This window comes from Notechis scutatus, chromosome 11, assembly GCF_049901735.1.
Source record: "Notechis scutatus isolate UNSWTSFEM ecotype Mainland chromosome 11, rNotScu1.2, whole genome shotgun sequence".
Lineage (NCBI taxonomy): Eukaryota > Metazoa > Chordata > Lepidosauria > Squamata > Elapidae > Notechis > Notechis scutatus.
This window is the reverse complement of record NC_142019.1, coordinates 18965607-18989265: the sequence shown is the minus strand read 5'-3', so window position 1 is coordinate 18989265 and position 23659 is coordinate 18965607. Positions and strand designations below refer to the sequence as shown.

The 23659-nt window shown below is 46.7% G+C and overlaps 1 protein-coding gene across 1 annotated transcript in view; it reads right to left on the bottom strand.

Annotated features, from left to right (window-relative positions):
- The window catches only part of CORO2B (coronin 2B), a 60732-nt gene extending 38217 nt beyond the window's left edge, over window positions 1-22515 (bottom strand). The window contains exons 1-2 of the mRNA XM_087972972.1: window positions 22501-22515; window positions 21988-22129 (exon numbers count right to left, since the gene is read on the bottom strand). Of these exons, the coding sequence (XP_087829098.1) occupies window positions 21988-22002 (15 nt within the window). The 5' untranslated portion in view covers window positions 22003-22129; window positions 22501-22515. The remainder of the gene's footprint in view (window positions 1-21987; window positions 22130-22500) is intronic.
- Window positions 22516-23659: the final 1144 nt, after the last annotated feature.

Sequence of the window (23659 nt, the reverse complement as noted above, 5' to 3'; positions counted from 1 at the left end):
TCGGGTATGTCTCGTCTAATGAAAAGAAGGACCGGGGGAGACATGATAGCAGTCTTCCGATATCTCAGGGGCTGCCCCAAAGAAGAGGGAGTGAAGCTATCCTCCAAAGGACCAGGAGTCAAGACAAGAAACAGTGAATGGAAACTCATCAAGGAGAGAGAGAAGCAACCTAGAACTAAGGAGACATTTCCTGACAGTGAGAACAATCAATCAGGGGAACTCCTTGCTTCCAGAAGTTGTGAAGGCTTCATCACTGGAGGCTTTTAAGAAGAGATTGGACAGCCATTTGTCTGAAGTGGTGTAGGGTTTCCTGCCTGGGCAGGGGGTTGGACTAGAAGACCTCCAAGGTCCCTTCCAACTCTGTTATTCTATTCCTTTTTACATTTTAAAATTCCAAGCAACCATTTCTTTCAATGTAGGCCTTTTGAACCCTTTGACGCTTTGGTTTCTCCCTTCCCTTCCTTCCATCTGCCTGTCCCTTCATGAGGCTGACAAAAGATGATCATTTCCAGGGAAAGTGAAGTGCACCATCCTGAAGCAGTCCTGCTTCTCACACAATTGGCTGAATTCAGCACCATGAATGATGCATTTATACACTGCCATGTCCCCACATTCAGGGAAAAATTTCAATATCAAAAGCCACTCCCGCTGCCTTGCAAGGCAGCGTATGAAATGGTTTGATTGGTGTCAGCCTCTTTTGTTCAGCTGCTAGTTGCAGTCGCAAAATTGTTCAGCACGAGAATCATATTCTAAATAAATGAAGGAGGGTCAGGAGGAGGTTTTTCAAAGAAGAGTCTGATCTACTATGTATGTCTCAAACTTTGGAACAACTGAGTCATTGGGTTGCTTGAGGGCATTTTGCTGCAAGAATTTGAAATTCACTGACTGAAATCCAGTGAACACTGGAGCAGCTGTGCTTCCAAGTTCTCCCTCTTTGCAGAATATGCTAAAGTAACTCCACTTATTCAGCACCTCTCCTTAGCTGTTTCTTTTTAAAGTAACATTATTGGAGCTAATTAGGATTTGGCTGGAAGGCCACCAAGAAATCCCCATGGTAAACTAGAGAGGAAAGTTGAAACCCCCTTCATGGAGGCTGTGAAATTGATTGTCCAATCTCTTCTTTAAAAGTCTGCAGTGTTGGAGCACCCACAACTTCTGAAATTAAGTTGCTCCACTGATTAATTGTTCTGTCAGGCAATTTCTCTTTAGTTCTAGGTTAGTTCTCTCCTTCATTCGCTTCCATCCATTGCTGCTTGTCTTGCCTTCAAGTGCTTTGGAAAATAGGTTGTCCCCTCTTCTTTGTGGCAACCCCTCAAATATTGGAACACTGCGACCATGTCATGCCTGGTCCTTTTCAGTAAACTAGAATTATATACCCAGTTCCTGCTTGCCAAGGATGGCTGTGCATGACGTCAACTCTGAGCATCAGCCGCCAGCCTGACACCAACGTGGATGAGAAAAATTCCACTGAAGTCCACGGAAGCTATCCATAGACAACAACTCAACTGCATGATCAACTTCCTCTCCCAAAAAGGTTCTTGGAGTGGAGACACAGGGCAAGGCCCAGAGCCTGTCCTTAAAATATGTGCTCTGGCCCTGGAGGAATCAAGCCCACGTCAAGCCAAGCCTTGCGATGATCAGGAGGAGCTCTCCAAGGTTCTGCACATTCGGCCCTACCCTTGAGACTTCTAGCCCTGGGCAAAGTGAGAGCCTAAATTCCAACCCAAAAAGGAACCTCGGTTTTCCCTTCCTGAAATCATTTTCTTTCATTAGACATTAGACATGCCTTTTGCACAGAGTTTCTTTTAAACAATCCAACTGATCAGTCATCCAATTACCTTCCGGGCCCAACAGAACAACTCAAGGAATATGATTATAAAAGCCCAGTCCAGCACAATGCCACTCAAAAAGAAAAAATAAGAAATGCAAGGAAACAATTCACCAGTGGAACAGCTTGCCTTCAGAAGTTGTGGGTGCCCAATCACTGCAGGCTTTTCAGAAGAGACTCTGAAATAGTATAGGGCAGGGGTGTTAAACTCGCGGCGTCACATTGTCGTCACATGACATATAGTCCCTTTTTTCCTTCACTACAATGGAGATTGGTGTATGGGCAGCACGTGATGCATCCATCCTGAGGGCCACGAGTTTGACACCCCTGGTATAGCGTCTCCTGCTTGAGGAGAGGAGTTGGACTAGAACACCTCCAAGGTCCCTTCCAATTTGATTGTTCTGTTATTTTGTTCTGTTATTTTGTCCTCTGGTTGGTCTACTCAAAAAACTTGGCTCGGGATTCTCATTTGATGTTTCAATTCCAAGAGGAAGAAGGCTGGAAGAAATGCTAGGGAGCGAAGGCTTTGGCTTTGATTATCTTCGTATGCCCCCTATAATCATTTTTGTTGCTCTTCTCTGCACTCTTTTCAGAGTCTCAACATCTTTTTGTGTTTACCATACAAGGAAAATAACAATCAAGAAATAGTTGGATTCTACATCCTGTGAGAAGCACACTTCCTTCCAAGCACAAAGCAGATAAGCAGATCTCTTTAGAAAGTTGGGTGGTTTCTGCAGTACGTTTTCTGAAGGCTGCTTTGGATGAACGATATTTGGAAACCTACTTTGGAAATGCAGGCACAGGGCTGTGAGGAGGGCTTGAGCTACGTGGGAGCAGCCAGTTTCCTTGGTGAAAACCCACGTCACGCTCCTATGCGTTGCCAGGTGCTTCCCAACTGCCTGTGAAGTACTTTGAAGAACCTTCTCCTCCACATAATGCTCCTGAGTTGAAGTCATCTGCAGAGGCTTTTTTCAATCTTTATTTGGCTTTGATTAAGAAGGGAGCCTCTGCCAAATTGGTGAAAATACGGAAAATTTGCTTCTGAAGGAAGCGGTAGGAATAGGATTCACTATAAACATTTTGTAAGCAAATACAAAATATTTGCTAGCAAATATTAGCAAATACAAAGCATTTGCTGCAAAATCAGCTTATTTTCACCTTCTGAGTATATCTTTGAATCTCACAAACAGATACGGGTGTGGCTGTGAGTTTAGGAGGGGAAATTATCTATATTAGTTAGTAGACAAAATATCACCTTAATTCTATTTCTAGCAGATACAGCCTAATAACACTCAACAATGTTGAGAACATTTGCACAATTGTGTGTCCAATCACACTTGGCCAATAAAGAATTCTACTCTATTCCTATTCCTATTCCTATTCCTATTCCTATTCTATTCTATTCTATTCTATTCTATTCTATTCTATTCTATTCTATTCTATTCTATTCTATTCTATTCTTATTCTTATTCTTATTCTTATTCTTATTCTATTCTATTCTTATTCTATTCTATTCTATTCTTATTCTATTCTATTCTATTCTATTCTATTTTGTGTCCCTTTTTCCTTCTAAAGCTATGTCAAAACAATCCAGGATTTACAAGTTTGCTTCAGCTGCTTGAAGCATGGCCGAGCGAACAGTGAATAATAGAATATTATGTGTGTAGAAGATCTAGCTCACAACTCAAAGGCCATGAAGCCATGCTGTACAGGTGGTCCTCACCTTATGGTGGTTTGCTTAGTGACCATTCAAAGTTACAATGGACCCACCCCCCCACCCCAAATGTACATCAAACCTGGTCCTGAAGGCCACCCCGAAGTCATGAGACTGTATTTCGGGCACTGGACAACCAGCCCTCATTTATGGTCATTTTCAGCACCCTGCGGCCACATGACCACGATTTACAACCATTTCACCAAAAAAAAAACAAAAAAACAGAGTTTACCATGCAAAAAAGGTTACAAAACTGGGTCAATCGTGTGATGATCTGCTTTACAACCATCACAACTTACAACTATATAATAGGTAGGCTCCATTATGGTTGTAAGTTCAGGATTAACTTGTAGAAGAGGGTTTTTTAAAATGCCCTTTAGGGATGTTAAGATTCTATCCCCTGTACAGAGGTGGCATTCAGCAGCTTCTGACCAGTTCTGGAGAATCAGTAGTGGAAATTTTGAGTAGTTTGGAGAACCTGCAAACACCACCTCTGCCTGGCCCCGCCAACCCCATCTCTTCTCTGCCTCCCATTCAGTCCCAGCTGATCGGCTGACTCTTCTTTGGTTGCCCTGCCCAGGAGAACGGAGCTGGAAAGCAGGTTAGTGGGGTGGGGAGGGAAGGGGGATTTTGCAGTAACTTTCCCCTGCCATGCCCACCAAGCCACGCCCACAGAACCAGTAGTAAAAAATTTTGAATACCACCACTGCCCCTGTAATTCCCTATTTGTGGTTAGAAATTCTGGAAATTGGGACCCCAATATAACTTTTTCCCCGAATGCCATCACTCTGCTAAACAAATAATTCCCTCGACACTGTCCAGCTATTCACAAAGTCTGCATTACTATTACTATTAATCTTCTCATCACTCCTTATCACCCATCCCCTCCCACTTGTGACTGTAGGACTGTAACCTTGTCGCTTGTATCCTTACGATTTTTGTTGACTGTTTCCTAGTATGATTTGATTGCTTATTGTACCCTATGACTATCATTAAGTGTTGTACTTTATGATTCTGGACTCTTGACGAATGTGTCTTTTCTTTTATGGACACTGAGAGCATTTGCACCAAGACAAATTCCTTGTGTGTCCAACGACACTTGGCCAATAAGGAATTCTATTCTATTCTGTTCTGTTCTGTAGAGGAGCAAATCAGAGCAGCAAAATTGTGATAATTAATTGAGATTTTAGTTCCACTGCCCCTCCAGCAGCCAAGGTGGGAGGGCTGCTAGAAAGACAGCGCAGAGGAATCCCAAAGTGGCCTTTTTTTTTTTCAATCAGCAACTGGACTTTCTTTTTTTTCTTTGAAGACGTTTCACTTCTCATCCAAGAAGCTTCTTCTTCTTCAGCTCAAAGAAAAACCAGAAAGTCCAGTTGCCTCTTGAAAAAAAAAAAGCCACTTTGGGACAGCCTGACCTGGATGACAGAGAATCTCCTCCGTAGACATTGGAGAGAGGAAGAAAAGAATAAATCACAAGGAATTAAAAGAGTGGCGCATTTCCACGTTAAGAGGGAGGCAGCCACTCCCGAGAGAGACCAACAAATGTCAAAGGTCTGATGAGCTCAACGCACAATCCCCCCAAAGCAGGATTCTCTTTTTTGTGTGTTGTTGTCCTGGTGGAAGAAAAACCAGCCGCCGGTCAGCACCTTCTGGACTCTCTCCGTGGAGCGTAGGAGAGAGTTGCATTCGCAGACATGATGAAAACAAAAGCTGCTTCTGGGCTCCAGACTTTATGCCATAAGCTGATCAGTCAGGGAAAAAGGCTTTCGGTGCGAGAAGGCGGGGGGGGCGGCAGCATGTTCAAACTGGGTTTGACGTGGCCAGCCGGATCATTCCAGAAGGATTATCTCACGGCCGCTGAGGAGGGGCACCCAAAGCAAGGATGCAACCTGACAGCCGATCGGCTGCATCTACGGAATTCCGATCGCAGGCAGCCATTTGAGAGGACGGAAGGAAGGAGAAAGGGTGGAGCGGAGGGCTTTCCAGTGTTGGAAGAAAAGATCCTTCTGGGTTCAGGTCCAAGTGGGGAAAAAGACACTGGAAGCATGGCGGCTGCTTGGAAAGATGGCTTAATGGTGGACAGGACCACGTTGTTTGGGAGCTCCAAAGAAGGGCAGGCTGAGGGGGCTGAAAGCGCCTGGGTTTTATACCCTCTGTTGGGATTTGAATTGGAGCTCGTATTCTGATTGGTTGTCAGACTCCCAGGGGGCCATGCAGGGGCAACTCTGTAGGCTGTCCTGAGTCCCAGGCTTGGTTGAGCCTCGCTGGATGATGATGATGTCATGAAAGGGCTTGGGGCAACTCCTATTATGGCTCTACCTGGAGTAGATCTTTGTTATGTAAAACAGACTGACTACTCTAACCAGAGTAATGGTCCATTAGCAAAGTGGGGGGCTGAGTCTCTGCCTCTCTGAGTTTCTACTTTTCTTTTTAGGGGAAATATTCTGCCTTTTTAATATTTCCTAGGATATTTCAATTTTCTAGGAGAGGGGTGGGTGATAACTTCCTACTCCAGAATGCACGGCACACCCTCCAGCTTTGCTGGCTGGTGAATTCTGGGAGTCGAAGTCCTCCAGGCTTAAAGTGGCCAAGGCTGGGAGATCCCTGCTCCAGAGTTTGTCCAGTCTACCCTGCATCGAACAAATATAGCCGCTGGTGTGTTTATTTTGGGCCTGGAGTAAAGCTCCCAGCTTCTGCTCCACCTGGCTGTGGAAGCCCAGCGGCAGATTCCTATGTAGCTAAGGGGTACAAGTAGCCCGCAACTTTGGTTGGACTAGATGACCTCTAAGGCCCCTTCCAACGCTGAAAAAACTAAACTGATAAAACTTACAATCGTTTCAACTTACAACACTGAACTGGGAAAAAAAACCCAATGACTGGCATCCAGTCCTCGCGCTTACAACCACTGTAGCATCCTCCTGGTCACATGATCAAAATTTGGGCTCTTGGTAACTGGCGTGACTCAGCGTGCCCAGACAAGTGGGGAGGGCCCAGTCCGATGCGCTTGGTTACCGGGGGGGCCTCTGTGCTCCCGGGGTGTGGTTCACATCCGTGGAGTCAGCCCTTTGCCCCCAGACAGGACCCACCAAATGGTCACAGAGCCAGACTGTTCTCCACAAAGGCCGCCCCCCCCCCCGGGGGAGGGGGCTTTGCGTGCAGCAGATGTCTCCAATGGCATAAAGACCCATCAGCCCTTCGTCCGTCTGGGCAGAAAGGCTCCATTCATGCCGGCACTCGAAGCCATGAATGGACAAACCGGCCCTTCAGCGGCTCCCAAGCATTTCTCCTCCAGTACAGAAACAGATCAGATGCAAGAGGAGGACTAAGAGGCCCCGGGGGTGTTGTGGGGGGGTGCATGTTGTTTCCAAGCAAAATCACAGAGCAATAGCTTTTATTTTTAGAAACCGAGTGTTGTTGGACAGTCCCCGGGCCTTAAGAATAAGGAGAAGGCCCCCAACTGACCCCCGAGGCTGTCAGGATCTGGTCGGTGGGGTGGGGGGGAGGGGCTTGGCTGACGTTTCCTCTCTGATGCGCTGGGCTCACCTCGCCCTGAGCCTTGCCTCTCCCTAGGAAGCTCTGCCATTGCGCAAGGCCTCGTTTCACGAACACTTGTGGGACCCAACTCTGAGTTTCGCCCCTATTTCCTGCTGCCCTTTCCAGAAGCTGCCTCCGCGGCGATCCGTTCCTTTTTGGACTGAATTGAATTCTTCATGGTCACTGTACGTTTATACACGGTGTACATACAATGAAATGCACACAACATCTTTGGCTCTCCTTACAGCATTTTCTCTGTCCTTCTTGGGCAGAGGTGGGATTCAGCCGGTTCTGACCGGTTCTGGAGAGAACCGGTAGCGGAAATTCTGAATAGTTCGGAGAACCGGCCAATCCCATCCTCTGACTGGCCCCGCCAACCCCATCTCTTCTCTCTGCCTCCCATTGAGTCCCAGCTGATCGGCTGGGTCTTCTTTGGTTGCTCTGCACAGGAGAAGGGAGCTGGAAAGCAGGTTAGTGGGGTGGGGAGGAAAAGGGGATTTTGCAGTATCCTTCCCCTGCCACGCCCACCAAGCCAGGCCCGCAGAACCGGTAGTAAAAAGTTTTGAATCCCACCACTGCTCCTGGGGCATTTCGATTTCGTTACGAGGATCTGTAAAAGCTTTGCTTTCCATTTCTTGAAATTACATCCTACGGTTGACCATTCAGATCTCCAGGCCCCGTGAGCAGCCTCTGGGACTGTAAGTCCTATCACAGGCAGGCAGATTCTGTTTGTGTGTGTGTGTGTGGGGGGGGTTGTTCCTCCTGCACAGAACTAAAACCAACGGGTACATTTCATTGTTATCAGTCTCCATCGAGTAAAAGTAATCTGTATTGTTGTTTACATTTGTTGGGGCGTCTTTTGGAATATCTCAATATTCAGCAAACATACATAGAATAAACTCCTAAGCTGGGTTTCTGGTCAAGATGGGCAGCCAGGAGGAGAAACGGATTTAACTAATCCCTACAAAGTATATAATTCTGCAGATTATAATTCTGAAAATCGTCATGCTTTCTAGCCATCCTGGGCTACAGTTTTGAATTATAGATGGATGGTGTGGACAAATGGATCTTCTGAACAGATCGAGTGCCATTGACATTTGTACTTGTTAAAATTCCTGGACTTGAGCTGACCGTTGTAGCTTCAAACCCAAACACACCCCTCTAGGAAAGTGAAGGCGGCATTTCTTTGAAGACTGTTGATGATGATCAGCAGGAAGCTCTTTAAATTAATGTCTAGAATAATCAACAGCATTTAATGCAAAGAGAAAGGTGACCTAATGAGAACTCTTGATTACTAAATCTAATATTTTCTTCCCTCCCTAAATAAGGAAATCTCTCCGCCCCCCCACTCCCTCCCTTCTCTAAAACTCAAAATCAGAACAGATTCACATCAGGTACATAAAAAACTGTTTTGATTTATTTTGTCCTTCCTCAGATGGTTGACTAAATTTGACGTGCATTACTATTACAGTGTGTAACCCTATCTGAACGGAATGTTATTTTACTGGAAATTTCAAAGTTGTTTTTTTTTTAACTTGTGGCTCATCTAGAAACCTCCATTGCAGGCATTACAACAAGCAGAAATATTCAGCCATCTCTGTTTATGAGGCAAGGTTAACCCTTTGTGGAAAGGACAGTGGTGGCCTTCCAAGCAAGCAGTGCCTCTAACCCTCACCCAGCCAAACTAATAGGCTAATTACACCATAATCAGAGTCCAGTTGGTCCTCCCTCATTCACAATTGTTTATCTGCTAAACTCTTCCCCACATTTCTCACCCTCTCCCACCCCATATGTCAGATGTGGGAAACTGTGGCCCTTTTACAATCTGTGAACTTCAACTCCCAGAGTTCTTGCGCCAGCCATGAAGTTCACAGATCGCAAAAGGGCCACAGTTTCCCATCTCCACCCTCTGTTAATCAAGGGCCCTTTAATCTTAATTCCTCAGATGTGACACACAGCATATCCTTCATCATCATCTGTACCTCTATAACTGTCTGGTTTGGTTCTGCAACCCAACAGGGCAGACACAGACTCCGGAGAGTACTTAGGACTGCAGAAAAAACAATGGCTACCCACCTGCCTTCCATGGAGGACCTGTATATCCTGCACGAGTCCAAAAGAGGGCTGGGAAAATATCTACAGGCCCCTCACATCCCGGACATAAACTGTTTCAACTTCTTCCCTCAAAATGACGCTATGGAGTCCTGCACACCAGAACAACTAGACACAACGACAGTTTCCCCCCCGAAAGCCATCACTCGGCTAAACAAATAATTCCCTCAACACTGTCCAACTATTTACAAAGTCTACACTACTATAACTATTAATCTTCTCATCACTCCTTATCACCCATCCCCTCCCACTTGGGACTGTATGACTGTAACTTTGTCGCTTATATCCTTGCGATTTATATTGACTGTTTCCTAGTAGGATTTGATGGCTTATTGTACCCTATGACTATCATTAAGTGTTGTACTTTATGATTCTTGACTTTGATGAATGTATCTTTTCTTTTGTGTACACTGAGAGCATTTGCACTAAGACAAATTCCTTGTGTGTCCAATCACACTTGACAAATAAAGAATTCTCTTCTCTTCTCTTCTCTCTCCTCTCCTCTCCTCTCCTCTCCTCTCCCCTCCCCTCCCCTCTCCTCTCCTATTCTTCATTTGGAGCTACCTGTGCCAAATATTGTGAAAGATCCTGAAAAGAGGCAGTCGGCCCCATCTGACATCGGCAAGTTTCACTGTCAGCTGCATGAGGCCTCCGAGACAACTCTCTTCATACTCTTTGACTTTGGAAGAAATATCGAGGTCACAGGACCCTATAAATCTTGTTTTTTAGCTGCTTTTAATCTGAGTGATTTCAGCCTGGATTAAGAGCTACTATCTGTTTCTTTTATTTGGTTCCTTTATTGGTTCCTGCTCCCAACTAATTTTGACGAGGCATCTACCGCTGTTGCCTTGACACTCAAAGCACTTGAAGCAGGGCCAAGTGGAGGGATAATTGGAGCCTGACCTTCTACTAAACCTTTTCAACCTCCAAACGTATTGGAACTGCAGTGAATTGGGAGTTCCTTTATGGAAAAGAGTTACTGTCAGAGGAATCCATTCCTAGAAAAGTACGCCAGAGGCTCTGCTGCTGTTTTCCCAGATTTTTCAATCTTCAAATCTTCCCGTGACTTTGAAATTATTTACAATAATATTGTTTCATGATTTGTTTCTATTTTGGTTTTAGGTGGTTGCACAAGGCCAAACTTGACACAGAGTCAAACGAAAATGTTCAAAGCTTGAACCGATCAGACGAACTAATTTGTTTTCTGCAAAAGCTCACATCCCGTTTGCTCCTCTTTTATGTCCTTTGGGAGGGGCCAATCATCTCTGAGGTGTCACTCCTGAGTCAACCCTGATTTCTCAATTGTTCTGGTCTTCTGGTAGCTCTGTGCATGCGCAGACTGGGAACCGGCTCCAGCTACTCCCCTGCCTCACTGCTGTCCGACTCCTAAGGCAGCTGATGACTGCCAGCCTGCCCTGGCCCCACCTCTGCCTCCGATGCAGAGCCCTCGTCCAAACCTTCCTCAGCCTCCAGGAATGGCCCAGGTTCCATGTTAGTTCCCAAGTTAATAAGATGACATTTCTGTCTGCTTTCCTGTTTTTACTGATAGGAATGTATGAAATTGCTTAATTGAACAGCCCAAACTGAGTATAGCTGCTGTAGTTTCCTCCTTGACTTTATCATCCTGCCTTGTGGCTGGCCGGGAGCCGCTGGGCCCCTGCAAATCACAAGTGAGTCCTGTGTTGATTCATCGAGCAGCTGAGCACCAGGCTGGCAGAAGGAGAAAAGGCTCTTTTCCTTTGAAATCTCCCCCCCACACACACACACACACCCGTCTCCCTTTCTTTTGTTAAAAGAAGGGAATGGTTTGGCAAGCTGCGCTCCCTCCCAGGGAGCTGGCAAACACCACCACTGCTGCGGCAGCGGGAAAGACAAGAAGAAGTTAGTGCTCAACCTTACAGCTGGAAAACTCCTTTGAAAAGGGGAACAATGCGACGAATTTATTTTATTTTATTTATTTATTTTATTTGTCAAGCGATTATAAGGTAACAGGTATAAGTATAAACACAGTTACGAATGCATAAAATGGACCCATATAAGAAAAATAAAAAGAAACAATAGGACAGGGGTGGTAGGCACATTGATGCGCTTATGCACGCCCCCTAATGGGGGGATGGGGGAACAACCCACAAGATTGGACGGTGCACATATGCACGGAGCCACAGCCCCCCCCCAAAAGTAGGCATTGATGGGGTCAGCATCCCTGCACACAGAAAACAAGCCGTGCTCAAAAAGGAAAGGCGTAGTAGAGAAGGAAGAGCCACGGTTAATGCAGTATTTGTTCAATGTAGCTCAGTCAGCTTTTGCAGCAATTCTCCATGCATCACGGTCATTACAAGTTTTGTCCTCGACTTACAACAGCTTTGCTGGCTGAGGAATTCTGGGAGTTGAAGTCCACAAGTCTTAAAGTTGCCAAGGTTGGAGACCCCTGATATAGACTGTAGTCTTGGCATATACCTCCAATGTTCTTTGCTCAGCCCTTCCAGGAACAACCCGCTCCACAATGAGGCAGTGCAGGAAGACTGGCGGGTCCCAAATCATCTCATTGTCTTCTTAAGAAAGTTACACCCAGGTTAGGAAGTCACAGTACAGATAGAGAGGCTCCAGGTTGGCAAAGGAACGCCACAAGACACTTCTCCCATTATTTAATTTAAACCTGTACGCCGAATAAGGAAAAGTGAAGTGTGGTTTTTTAAAAAGGAGGAAGAAACATCAGCTATGAGAGATGACAAATTCCCACGGTGGAACTCCTAAAAGGGGAAAACGACTCAACATCGCTTGGGAAACTCTGAAAAAATGAGATTATAAAAACCCAGCCTTACACAATACCACACAGAAAGAAAAACAAGAGACCCCAGATGAAGTCAGCATGACTGCACAAAGAAATCTCTAACAAACTGAGAGGGGAAAAAAAGAACAAGGATGAAAACTGAAAAGAGGGACGTGGAACTAAAATAGAATACCAGCAAATAGCTTGAATCTGCAGGGAAAAGGCAGGAGGATATGATAGCTGTCTTCCAGGACCTAAGGGGGCTGTCACAGGGAAGAGGAGGGGTCAACTTATTCTCTAAAGCAACTGAAGGCAGGTCAAGAGATAACAGGTAGGAAGATCAACTAAGAAGAGATCCAGCCTAGAACTAGTTTCCTGACAGTGAAAGCAATTAAGCAACGGAAGAGTTTGGCCCCAGAAGTTGTGGGTGCTTCACCACTGGATGTTTTCAAGAAGAGACTGGGCAGCCATGTGTCCAGAATGATTGATATAGGGTCTCCTGCCATGGGTAGAGGTCAGCACCATAAATGGATGCGTAGCTCCTAGACGAAAAAAACATGTCTAGATGCCCTTATTACACATAACAACAAAATCCACAGAATTTTCCACATGGAACATGCTTGACAAAGAGGAAACAGTGTCCAGTGGGCAAAATCTTATTTTCTATTCATACTATATGACAATTAACACATGTTAAAAAAAAACAAAAACGCTTTGCCCCCAAGTAGTGCTGGAACTCTTTTTTTCTTTTGTTTCTGCACAAAGCAGCTCGTAAGAAAATACTTTTTTTTTCCCCCCTGGGGTTCAGGAAAGCCCAGAATGCTCCGTGCAGCCGTATCCTGTTTGTCCCGAAGGCTCCTCAGGATGAAGGGGGGAACCTTTGATGGGGAGAGAGACGCTTCCAGAAGACACTGGGCCTATTATATGGCCATTTACAATGAGTCAGTCAGGCGGAACAAGGGGCAAGGAGGGAAAAACTGTACCAGCTCAAGACCAGCAACCCAGAGGATGAGAAGGCCTAAGTAGGCAGGATCACTCGGAATATCACTGCATCGCCTCCCATAGGGCGTATTTCTGTGATAAAAGGTCTCTTCCCTCTTGCTGTCAACCTGGCCTCTTTTTTTTTCCAAAAGGCAACTGGAGTTTTTTTTTTTTTTTTTTTTGCTTGAAGACTTCTTTCTTCCCAAACTGAAGAAGCTTCTTGGATGGGAAGCGAAACGTCTTCAAGGGAAAACCAAGGAAACCCAGTTGCCTTTTGGAAAAAAACCCCTTTGGGACTCTGCCAGGGCCTGCATGACTGAGGAACTACAGAGACATGTTGCTTTTTTGCTCCCTTTCCAGGGAATCTCGCTGGACATCCCTCCATCTCATTCCGAAGAAACGGCAGAGAGCGGGCAACTTATGTAGAGTGGAAGGGAATGGAATGGAATGGAATGGAAGGGAATGGAAGGGAATGGAAGAGAAGGGAAGGGAAGGGAAGAGAAGAGAAGAGAAGAGAAGAGAAGAGAAGAGAAGAGAAGAGAAGAGAAGAGAAGAGAAGAGAAGAGAAGAGACCAGAATAGAATAGAATAGAATAGAATAGAAGGGAAGGAATGAAGAAGAGAAGAGAAGAGAAGAGAAGAGAAGAGAAGAGAGAGAAGAGAAGAGAAGAAGAGAAAATGAATAGAATAGAATAGAATAGAATAGAATAGAATAGAATAGAATAGAATATGGAATGGAATGGAATAGAATGGAATAGAATGGAATGGAATGGAATGGAATGGAATAGAATAGAATAGAATAGAATAGAATAGAATAAATGAGTTGGAAGGGACCTTGGAGGTCTTCTAGTGCAACCTTCTGCCCAAGCAGGAAACATTACACCCTTTCAGACAAATGCTTGTCCAATCTCCTCTTAAAAACCGCCAGTGTTGGAGCCTTCACAACCTCTGGAGGCAAGGAGTTCCCCTGATTGATTGTTCTCACTGTCAGGAAATGTCTCCTTAGTTCTAGGTTGCTTCTCTCTCTCCTTGATGAGTTTCCATCCGTTGCTTCTTGTCTTGCCTCCTGGTGCTTTGGAGGATAGCTTGACTCCCTCTTCTTTGGGGCAGCCCCTGAGATATCGGAAGACTGCTCTCATCTGCTATTTCTTCCGTCTGAGGGACAACAACCAAGGTTGCTTCATTCTATGCTGTTATTTCTTCCTTGACCCAAGGAACAGTACTAGTCTCGGTGATCACCAATATTAATTGTACTATTATTTTATTGCATGTTAGGGTTTTTATCTATATGTATAGATTTTAGCTGTATATGCCTATAAATATATTTTACACTTATATTTGATGTATGCTTTCTCTGGCTGTAAGGCAATCATGATTAAGACTAAAATTGTATTGGGAATTCTTTATCTGCTGTGTGTACATCTGATTGCTCTTTTGATTCTTTCTTTGGGCAAGAATATGTCAAATTTTGCCTGGGCTTTGGGGAAACAGCTATCATGAAAAGATTTTTTTCTCCAAAATTTAATTTTCAGGGGCTCTGAGGTTTTTCTCTTTGGATGAACTGTGTATGGTGCATGTAAGCATTTGCACAGCTTTTTGTGTGTGTGTGTGTGTGTGTGTGTGTGTGTGTGTGTGTGTGTGTGTGTGCTGTTTTGCTTTGGTATTTTGAATGATTTAACATGGTGGCGCAGATGGGACTTCTCTGTGGTGTAGTTTATATTTAACCTGAACATCTCTCCCACCCGCCTCCTCCAAGAATATGGCTAGGTGGCCCAGGAAGGAGTTTTATAGGGACGTGCAGAAGTTCTGGAATTCAAAATGTTTCAGTCTAAAAATAGACATTCTTTGTTTCAAGATCAAAATAAAGTACCTGTGTTCCAAAAAAAATCTGTTCTTCCTGTTCTGAACACAAAATTAAATTGTTGTTTTATAGATTATAAAGGAGAGAGAGAGACACACTTACTGAAGCATTAGGCTATGATCTAAAAGCCACTATACTCTCCCTGGGGGACTTGCAAAAAAACCCCATTAATCCTGGGTTCAAATGAACACAGAAGTACCAAGAATGGATGGTAATTCTTATTGCATTATTATTATTAGCCTCCATAAGCCGTTTTATTGAGGCGAATAGATAGAAAATATTTATGGAAGAATGTTTTTATATATGGTAACTGCTACAAGGTTATTAAGGGTAGCCCTCAACTTCTGACCAGTTGCTTAGTGACCGTCTGAATTTATGACAGTGTCAACTCAAAATATTCCTAGGCCTGTTTTAGTAGTTGCCATAAAAAAAAGGGGGGGGGAGGGAGGAAATCTGGAAGAGCAGCGCAGCAGTTTGGAAGCGGAAGTACATTCCGACCCTTATCTTTAAAAGATTGTAACTAAACTACCGGAGCTTTTGCCCGCGAATATGTTTAATTGGAGAACGTGATCAATGACACCCAGCCTGTGAAGGTGCTCAATTGGAGAATCTGATTGATGACACACCCGGGGGGGAGGGGGGGAAACAGGGCCACAGAGGACTGTAAATGACGTAGGCCAGAGTTGGCTTCATGCAGGGCAGGGCCAGGATGTCGCCTCTGATGAATCCTTTGAAGGTTTTTGAAGTTTGGCTCGAGGACCATGATTTAATTAGGGCAATTGCTGGAATCCTGACAGACAGACCACAAAAAAGCTACTTATAAAAACCCAGATACAAAGTTCCAACATCTGGGTCCTCCCATCCTGTCATGTGACCACATTTTGGACATTTGGCAACAAGCCCACATTTATATTTATTTGTAGCAACCCAAGGTCACAAGACCACAATTTACAGCTTTTTGCCAGTAACGGATGTTTACTTATGGTTTATAACAAAGACAATGAATGGCGGAAAGTCTGCCCACAGTCTCTTCTGCCCTAGGGAAGGGGTCTCCAACCTTGGCAACTTTAAGACTTGTGGATCTCAATGTCCAGAATTTGCTGGCTGAGGAATTCTGGGAGTTGAAGTCCACAAGTCTTAAAGTTGCCAAGGTTGGAGACCCCTGCCCTAGGGCATGGGAATGGCGCCAGCAGGATGACAACCCCCCCCCCATGCTGGGGGTTCAAGGGTCAGCCAAGGCAAAGAGTTTCCACAGGTTCAAGATAAAATGAAAGCCATGTGATTCCAGCAGGCTGCAGGCCTGGCAAAGGCAGCTTGGCACCCATGGATTCAAGGCACAATGAAAGCAACACAGTCTCAATGAATTCAAGGCACACCAAGGGCAACTTGAGTTCGGTGGGTTCAAGGCAAGACAATGACAACACAACTCAAGCAGCTAGCTTCCTTCCTTCCTTCCTTCCTTCCTTCCTTCCTTCCTTCCTTCCTTCCTTCCTTCCTTCCTTCCTTCCTTCCTTCCTTCCTTCCTTCCTCCCTCCCTCCCTCCCTCCCTCCCTCCCTCCCTTCCTTCCTTCCTTCCTTCCTTCCTTCCTGGTGTGCAATGGTTAGAATGCAGTATTGCAGGCTTACTCTGCCCACAGTCTAGAGTTCAATCCTGACTGGCTCAAGGTTGACTCAATCTTTCATCCTTCTTAGGTCAGTAATAAAACGAGGACCTAGATTGTTGGGGGCAAGAGGCTGACTCTGTAAACTGCTTAGAGAGGGCTGGAAAGCACCGGGAAGCGGTATTTAAGTCTGAGTGCTATTGCTACCTTGGAGGTCAACTAATCCATCCCCTGCTCAAGCAGGCGCCCTATACCATTTCAGACAAATGGTTGCCCAGTCTCTTTGTGAAAGCCTCCATTGATGGAGAACCCACAACTTCTGAAGGCAAGCCATTCCATTGGTTGATTGCTGTCACTGTTAGAAATGTTCTCTCCTTAGTTTGAGGTTGTTTCTCTCCTTGGTTAGCTTCCAACCATTACTTCTTGTTCTGCCTTTTGGTGGTTTGGAAAATAGTTTGACCCTCTCGTCTTTGTGGCAGCCCCTCAAATATTGGAAGACTGCTATCATGGCTCCATTCATTAGATCAGAACTTCCAAATTCCTGTAATTGTTGGTTTGGTCAGGAAAGTCATCCTGAAATGGATACTGGGTCCGAAAACTATAGTTTTAGAAAAGCAGCTGGTTGATTTGGAGCTCATGTCTCCTTTACCTTCTACTTAAATTTATAAAGAAGTTACTTTGCTCTCAGAAGTTTAACTCCCAGGCTAGATATAGTAAGCCCCCAACTATGTATGAACATTATAGCTCCAATTTGGTAAACAGCTGAACCTGCTGTAAGGAAATCCGTTGCTGATACCCCTCACAACAGTGTCAAAATTCCAAAATGATCCCTTAAAAGGAAAGCAATATTAAATAGGGGTTAGCCTAGGCAAATCTTTCATTTTGCAAGACTGGGTTCACATAATACATTGTCATCAGGTTAATAAAATACAATGCTTGTATGCACAAGACATGCGATGCCCAATTTAATATGGTTTAACATAATGATCTGATTCATGCAAAATATCAGGGAGCTGGATTTCCACAACACACTGTCCTATATGTTTCTTTTATTTTTCTTATATGCATCCATGTATTCATAACTATGTTTTTACTTATACCTATTATCTTGTAAGCAATTGACAAACCAAACCAAATAAAATAAATAAATAAACACTGAACCACAAATAACCAATTTTAGTCTCCCATCTTCCATCTTAATGCTGCGTTAATGAAACAACTAAGTGCTAATTGGCCATAAGACTATTATGGGACAAATGAACCCACAGTTTAGGATGCAGTTTGGCATCCCAAAATGTGTTCGGTAATTAGTAGCCTGCGGTCCCCTGCTGCCTGCAAGCTGCCTTCAGCCTCCCCCTCCATTCTTGGGTTGCCATGCCAACCGCAGCCCTTTCCCAACCACAGCACCTTGTGCCACCAAATGCTTCTCTTTGGGAACAGCAGAAAGTTCCTAAGAGGTCCCAAAGGGTGGTGCCTGCTGGATACTTTGCGTTCCCACAGCAGAAGAGAAGCTTCCAAGGGAGGTTGAGAGGAACGGTAGAGCCGCCGCGGCTTTCTCCATCCCAATCAGAGGTTACAGATTCACAGATATCGGTGAAAAGTGCACTGCAAATCAACTGAAATTCACCTCTCATGGAATTCAACACCAGATGTTTGCTTTCTATTAACTTTAAAGGGTATCTGTGCACCTTTACATTTAGTGCTGAAACTCTGGGTAGGAAGCGTTTCCAGGTTTTGAGAACGTGGAGGAGAAACACACCAGGCCTAGGAACAATGACTTTGGAGTTCTGGTTTAGTCTGGACATGCTGGTCTTGGGGCTTTTTCTACACAGTTCTTGACAAGTGGTAATTTTCCTGTACGTGCAACCTGTCTAAAATCCATGGTGTAAGGATAAAAAAACGAGAGATGCCTCTTTTCTTCACTCAACAGACTTGAAAAATGCTCAGTCAATCTCCTTCATGGTCACATCCCTGCATTCTGATTGTCTCCCCCAGTGTGGGAGCTGCACCTCAATCCAATAGATAAACAGCTGCTACGTCCCATTGCTAACGATTTTTAATTTTAACCTATCTTTAACTTTTGCGTGACTTCAAGTTACTTTTTGAATCCTGCCTGGACCTGCCTGGACCAGTCCCCGCGGTTTCCTTGGCAAGGTTTTTCAGAAACGCTTTGCTTTGCTTTGCTTCCTTCCAAGAACTGAGAGGGAATGACCGGCCCAAAGTCACCCAGCTGGCCTAATGTCCAAGGCAAGATTCTTCATTTTATTTATTTATTTACTTGTATCTCACCTTTATTATTTCTATAAATAACTCAAAGTGGCGGTCATATCCCACACCGCTTCTTCTTCCTATTTTCCCCATAACAGCAACCCTGTGTCGTGGGCTGTGCTGATAGAAAGTGACTGGCCCAAAGTCACCCAAATGGCTTTCCAGCCTAGGATGGGACTGGAACTCAGAGCCTCCTGATTTTTAGCTTGGCTAGAACTGGCTAAAACCCCAAACTGCTCTATTTTTAACTTTATTGTTTTTATAATTGCTTTATTTATTGGTTTTACAGTTGTAAGTCACACAGAGTTGCTTAAGATGAGAACAGTCATATAAAACGTTTAAATAAATGTATTTATATTTCTTCTAACAGCTTCTAACAAGAATAGAAAGATCTTCAGGTTAGTATACTTGCTAGGTTATTTTCGGCAACTATGGGCTCATGGCCAGGTAGACATGGGTCATATTTCAAATTCTTGTTTCATGTGGCAAACCCATGGTGGTAGAAACCCTAACATCAGCCCCATAGTCTCTCTCAGTTAAAGAGGAGAACTGTCAGAAACAACTTTTAACTGTCATGTCATAGAAAGCTATAGTTTGGTTAACCATGGTCAATTTATCAAACTACAACTGGCTAAGTTTGTGGAAGTTTGTGAAACCCAGTGTGCCAAGTACCACTGGAACCATCTGCACTAGTTTATGCCAGAGACTCTGCAGTTCGATTTTCAAGTCTTGATATCTGGTGATTTTTTCAGATATCAAGACTTGAAAATCGAACTGCAGATATCTGAACATAATAATAATAATAATCATCATCATCATCATGTCTTAGTGAGATTCACAGCCTTTGGGGCTGGTTGGTAGCTCAACAGTCCTAACCAAGGACCCAGGAACTGTTTAGGTAGCGTTGGAGGATATAAGCTGTTCTAAGTAGGGTGGTTTTTTGTAAAATCAGGGTATTGAAGTCTGATAAATTCAGGATTTCCAAATAGCGAGGCAGCCCTTTAGGTATTGCTCCAAGGGCTCCAATTACAATTGGGATAACACACACTTTCTTTTTCCAAAGTCGCTCAACTTCAATTTGTAAGTCCTGATACTTTGCGATTTTTTCTTGCTGTGTGTCTTCAATTCGTGCATCATCAAGTATTGTAAATGTCAATGAACTTATTATTATTATTATTATTATTATTATTATTATTATTATTATTATTATTTTGAATTCCTATCAGTAAACATTGATTTATAAATTAAAATACATGCTAGCGTATACTATAACTCGGGGGCGGGGTGTGTGGTGGAATGATGGTTCCAAATCTTGCCTTATACCCCATTGCAGGAGTGATCCCGACTCTTATCAAATGCGAGGATGTTCTGCAGCCACACAATGAAGATGATGCAAAACTATTTCTTTCTAGCCTCCGCTCATCAGGACCAGCAGAAATCCCACCTGCTCTGAAGAGGCAGCAGAGTTCTGCCAATGGAGGCTCCGCCTAGACGTTAGGCACAGCATCAGAGCCAAAGGAGGGATTTTCAAGCCAAAGTCCAGCTTTAGCCAGGTTTAAGAAGTGGTTAAGTCGTGTAAAAGGCTGCGACTCAGGCAAGAGCAAGAACCTGTCCAAATACTTTTTCTGTCACGGGAGTGGGGTAGCACCAGGGAGAAAAGCACTGCAGAGAGTACTTAGGACTGCAGAAAAGAACAATGGCTACCAACCTGCCTTCCGTGGAGGACCTGGATACTGCATGAGTCAAAAAGAGGGCTGGGAAAATATCTACAGGCCCCTCACATCCTGGACACAAACTGTTTCAACTCCTTCCCTCAAAACGACACTACTGCACACCAGAACAACTAGACACAACGACAGTTTCCCCCCCGAAAGCCATCACTCAGCTAAACAAATAATTCCCTCAACACTGTCCAACTATTTACAAAGTCTGCACTACAGTTACTATTAATCTTCTCATCACTCCTTATCACCCATCCCCTCCCACTTGGGACTGTATGACTGTAACTTTGTCACTTGTATCCTTGTGGTTTATACTGACTGTTTCCTAGTATGATTTGATGGCTTCTTGTACCCCATGACTATCATTAAGTGTTGTACCTGATGATTCTTGACTCTTGACGAACGTCTCTTTTCTTTTATGTACACTGAGAGCATTTGCACCAAGACAAATTCCTTGTGTGTCCAGTCACACTTGGTCAACAAAGAATTCTGTTCTGTTCAATTCTATTCTCTTCTATATTCTCTTCTATATTCTCTTCTCTTCTCTTCTATTCTATTCTATTCTATTCTATTCTATTCTATTCTATTCTATTCTATATTCTATTCTATTCTATATTCTCTTCTATATTATCTTCTCTTCTCTTCTATATTCTATATTCTATTCTATTCTATATTCTATATTCCATTCTATATTCTATTCTATTCTATTCTATTCTATTCTATTCTATTCTATTCTATATTCTATCCCATACCTGCAAAGAATTGGGGCCTGCTCCCAAATGGAAGAACAATATCCCAGGCAGGGAAAACGGGGCGCACCTCTGCCTGGGGCGGTGCTTCTGTCTTGGGGCTCTCCCAGGCCAGCCACCCACCTTCTGGGGTCTCCTCGCAAAGGATTCTTCCAGCTTCGGGCGTGGAACTGGGTCCCCTTCCTGAAACCCCGGTAGGAGGAGAGCAAAAGGCGCTTCCCAAGACAGGCGGAGGGGAACGTGAGGCGAAGCCGGTCACCTCTGGGGCTCCGGCCCACGAAGCAGCTGCTGTGCCTCCCCCCCCGGGTCAGAAGCTGGAGGGTCCGGCCAGCTCCAGGGAGCTGAGTCTGGGGGAGCCCCTGCCCCGCCCCAGCCCAGCTCCGTTCCTCCGCAACCACCTGTGGAGGGAAGGAAGGGGCTGCCGGGGGTGCCCGGCCCAGAGCTGCGCCATATGCGGGGCTTCCGCGGGAGAGGCCCGGGGTCTCGCCTGCAGTGCCGGGGGCGTTTCAGAGACCCACCCGGCAGGCAGCGGGCAGGTTCCTCCTCCGAGGCAGCCCGGCAGCCCCCGGGACCCGGCCTGCCCGCCTCTCCAAGGGTTAAAACTGCAGCAGACCTCCGGCATCCCGGTCCTCAAAGGGCAAAGCGGGCGGGCGGGTCGGGTCTTCTCCCTCAGCCGGAGCGGAGAGCCCGGGCAGAGGATGGGCGGCTCGGCGGGCGTCGCATCCCTGACAAAGCCCCAGCCCTCCGGGCACGAGGGGGCAGCCGGCTGGGAGGAGAAGGGGAGCCGCTCGGCCGTTCCCTACCGTCCCTACCGCCCGGCAAGCCCTCCTCCGCTCCGCCTCTTCTTACCTTGGAGACCGTCATGCAGAAAGTTCTCCCGGCGAAGCGGCCGACCGGGGCGAAGGCCGGCGCGGGGAAGCCGGGCTCCTTCCTCCGGATGGCGAGCGCGCCGAGGGAGGAATATGGCCGGGAAGCGGCGGCCGGCGCTCCCCTGCGGAGGAATGGGCGTCAGCGGCTGAGGAAGCCCAGGGCGCGCGTCCCACCCCCCCCGCCCTCCTCCCTGCGTCTCCGGCCCTCCGCTGCCCAACGGGGCGGGAAGGCGGCGCCCTCCGCGCCCAGCGCTCCGCAACCGCCGCCGCCGCCGCCTTGGGTGGGTCTCTGCGCGGAGCGGGAGAGTCCGGGCGGGCAGCCTCCAGGGCCGCACGTGGTGCCGCCGCCGCCGCCTCCTCCTCCGCCTCCTGGACTGTCGGGATGCCAAGCGGCGGCGGCGGCGGCGGCGTCAGCATCCTCTGGCCGGGAGAAGCCTCCCTCCCTCCCGAGCGGAGGTACCGGCCACTGCGCTCCCCGCGGGGCTCCGCGTACCAGGGGGCGGGATCCGGGTAAGGCCGGGGAGGGGGGCTTCTTCTTCTTCTTCTCCCCGCGGGGGCTGGCCGAGGCCTGGCCGAGGGAGCCCGGGAGGGCTTCAGAGTCCAGCGCTGGCGGAAGGAGGCCTTCCCGCCGCCGCAGCTTCAGGGAGCGGCGGGCGGGGTCCAACGGCGGCTTTCCCGGGCCGGCGGGAGAGACGCCCTCAGCGCAGAGCCAGGCAGGTGCCGAGGCCCGAGGAGCCGCCCTGCACCGGCCTCGCCCAGCCAGCCCTTTCGGGGAAGCGAGAGAGAGAGAGAGCCCGCCTGGGCCTGGGGAGGGGCGGCAGAGGCCGGGGTGCGGAGCTGAGGGGCGGGCGGGGAACCGCACTTGGACAGCGGCGAAGAAAACCTCCCCGCCGGCCTTTCCTCTCAGGTGGCCGGAGCGGCTCCTTGGGGTTGGGAAGCCCCGAGGGCGACTGTGGCTGCGGAGGGGCCCGCAAGGCTTGGGCCGCCCTTGGTGGGCTCCCCGGGGCTGTTCTCAGGGGCGCCATTCCCCTGAGGGAAGGAGGAGCCGGGTCAGCCGGGGAAGCGCTGGGATGGAGGTGGGCGAGGGGGCTCCAGGCAGGAGCACTCTGGAACAGGGCTCGCCAACCTTGGCCGCTTTTAAGCCTGGTGGACTTCAACTCCCAGAATTCCCCAGCCAGCTTTGCTCTAATGCAGGGGTCCCCAACCATGGCGACTTGAAGCCTGGCGGACTTCAACTCCCAGAATTCCCCAGCCAGCTTTTGCTTTAATGCAGGGGTCTCCAACCATGGCGACTTGAAGCCTGGCGGACTTCAACTCCCAGAATTCCCCAGCCAGCTTTGCTCTAATGCAGGGTCTCCAACCATGGCGATTGAAGCCTGGTGGACTTCAACTCCCAGAATTCCCTTTGCTTTAATGCAGGGGTCTCCAACCATGGCGACTTGAAGCCTGGTGGACTTCAACTCCCAGAATTCCCCAGCCAGCTTTTGCTTTAATGCAGGGTCTCCAACCATGGCGACTTGAAGCCTGGCGGACTTCAACTCCCAGAATTCCCCAGCCAGCTTTTGCTTTAATGCAGGGGTCTCCAACCATGGCGACTGGAAGCCTGGTGGACTTCAACTCCCAGAATTCCCCAGCCAGCTTTTGCTTTAATG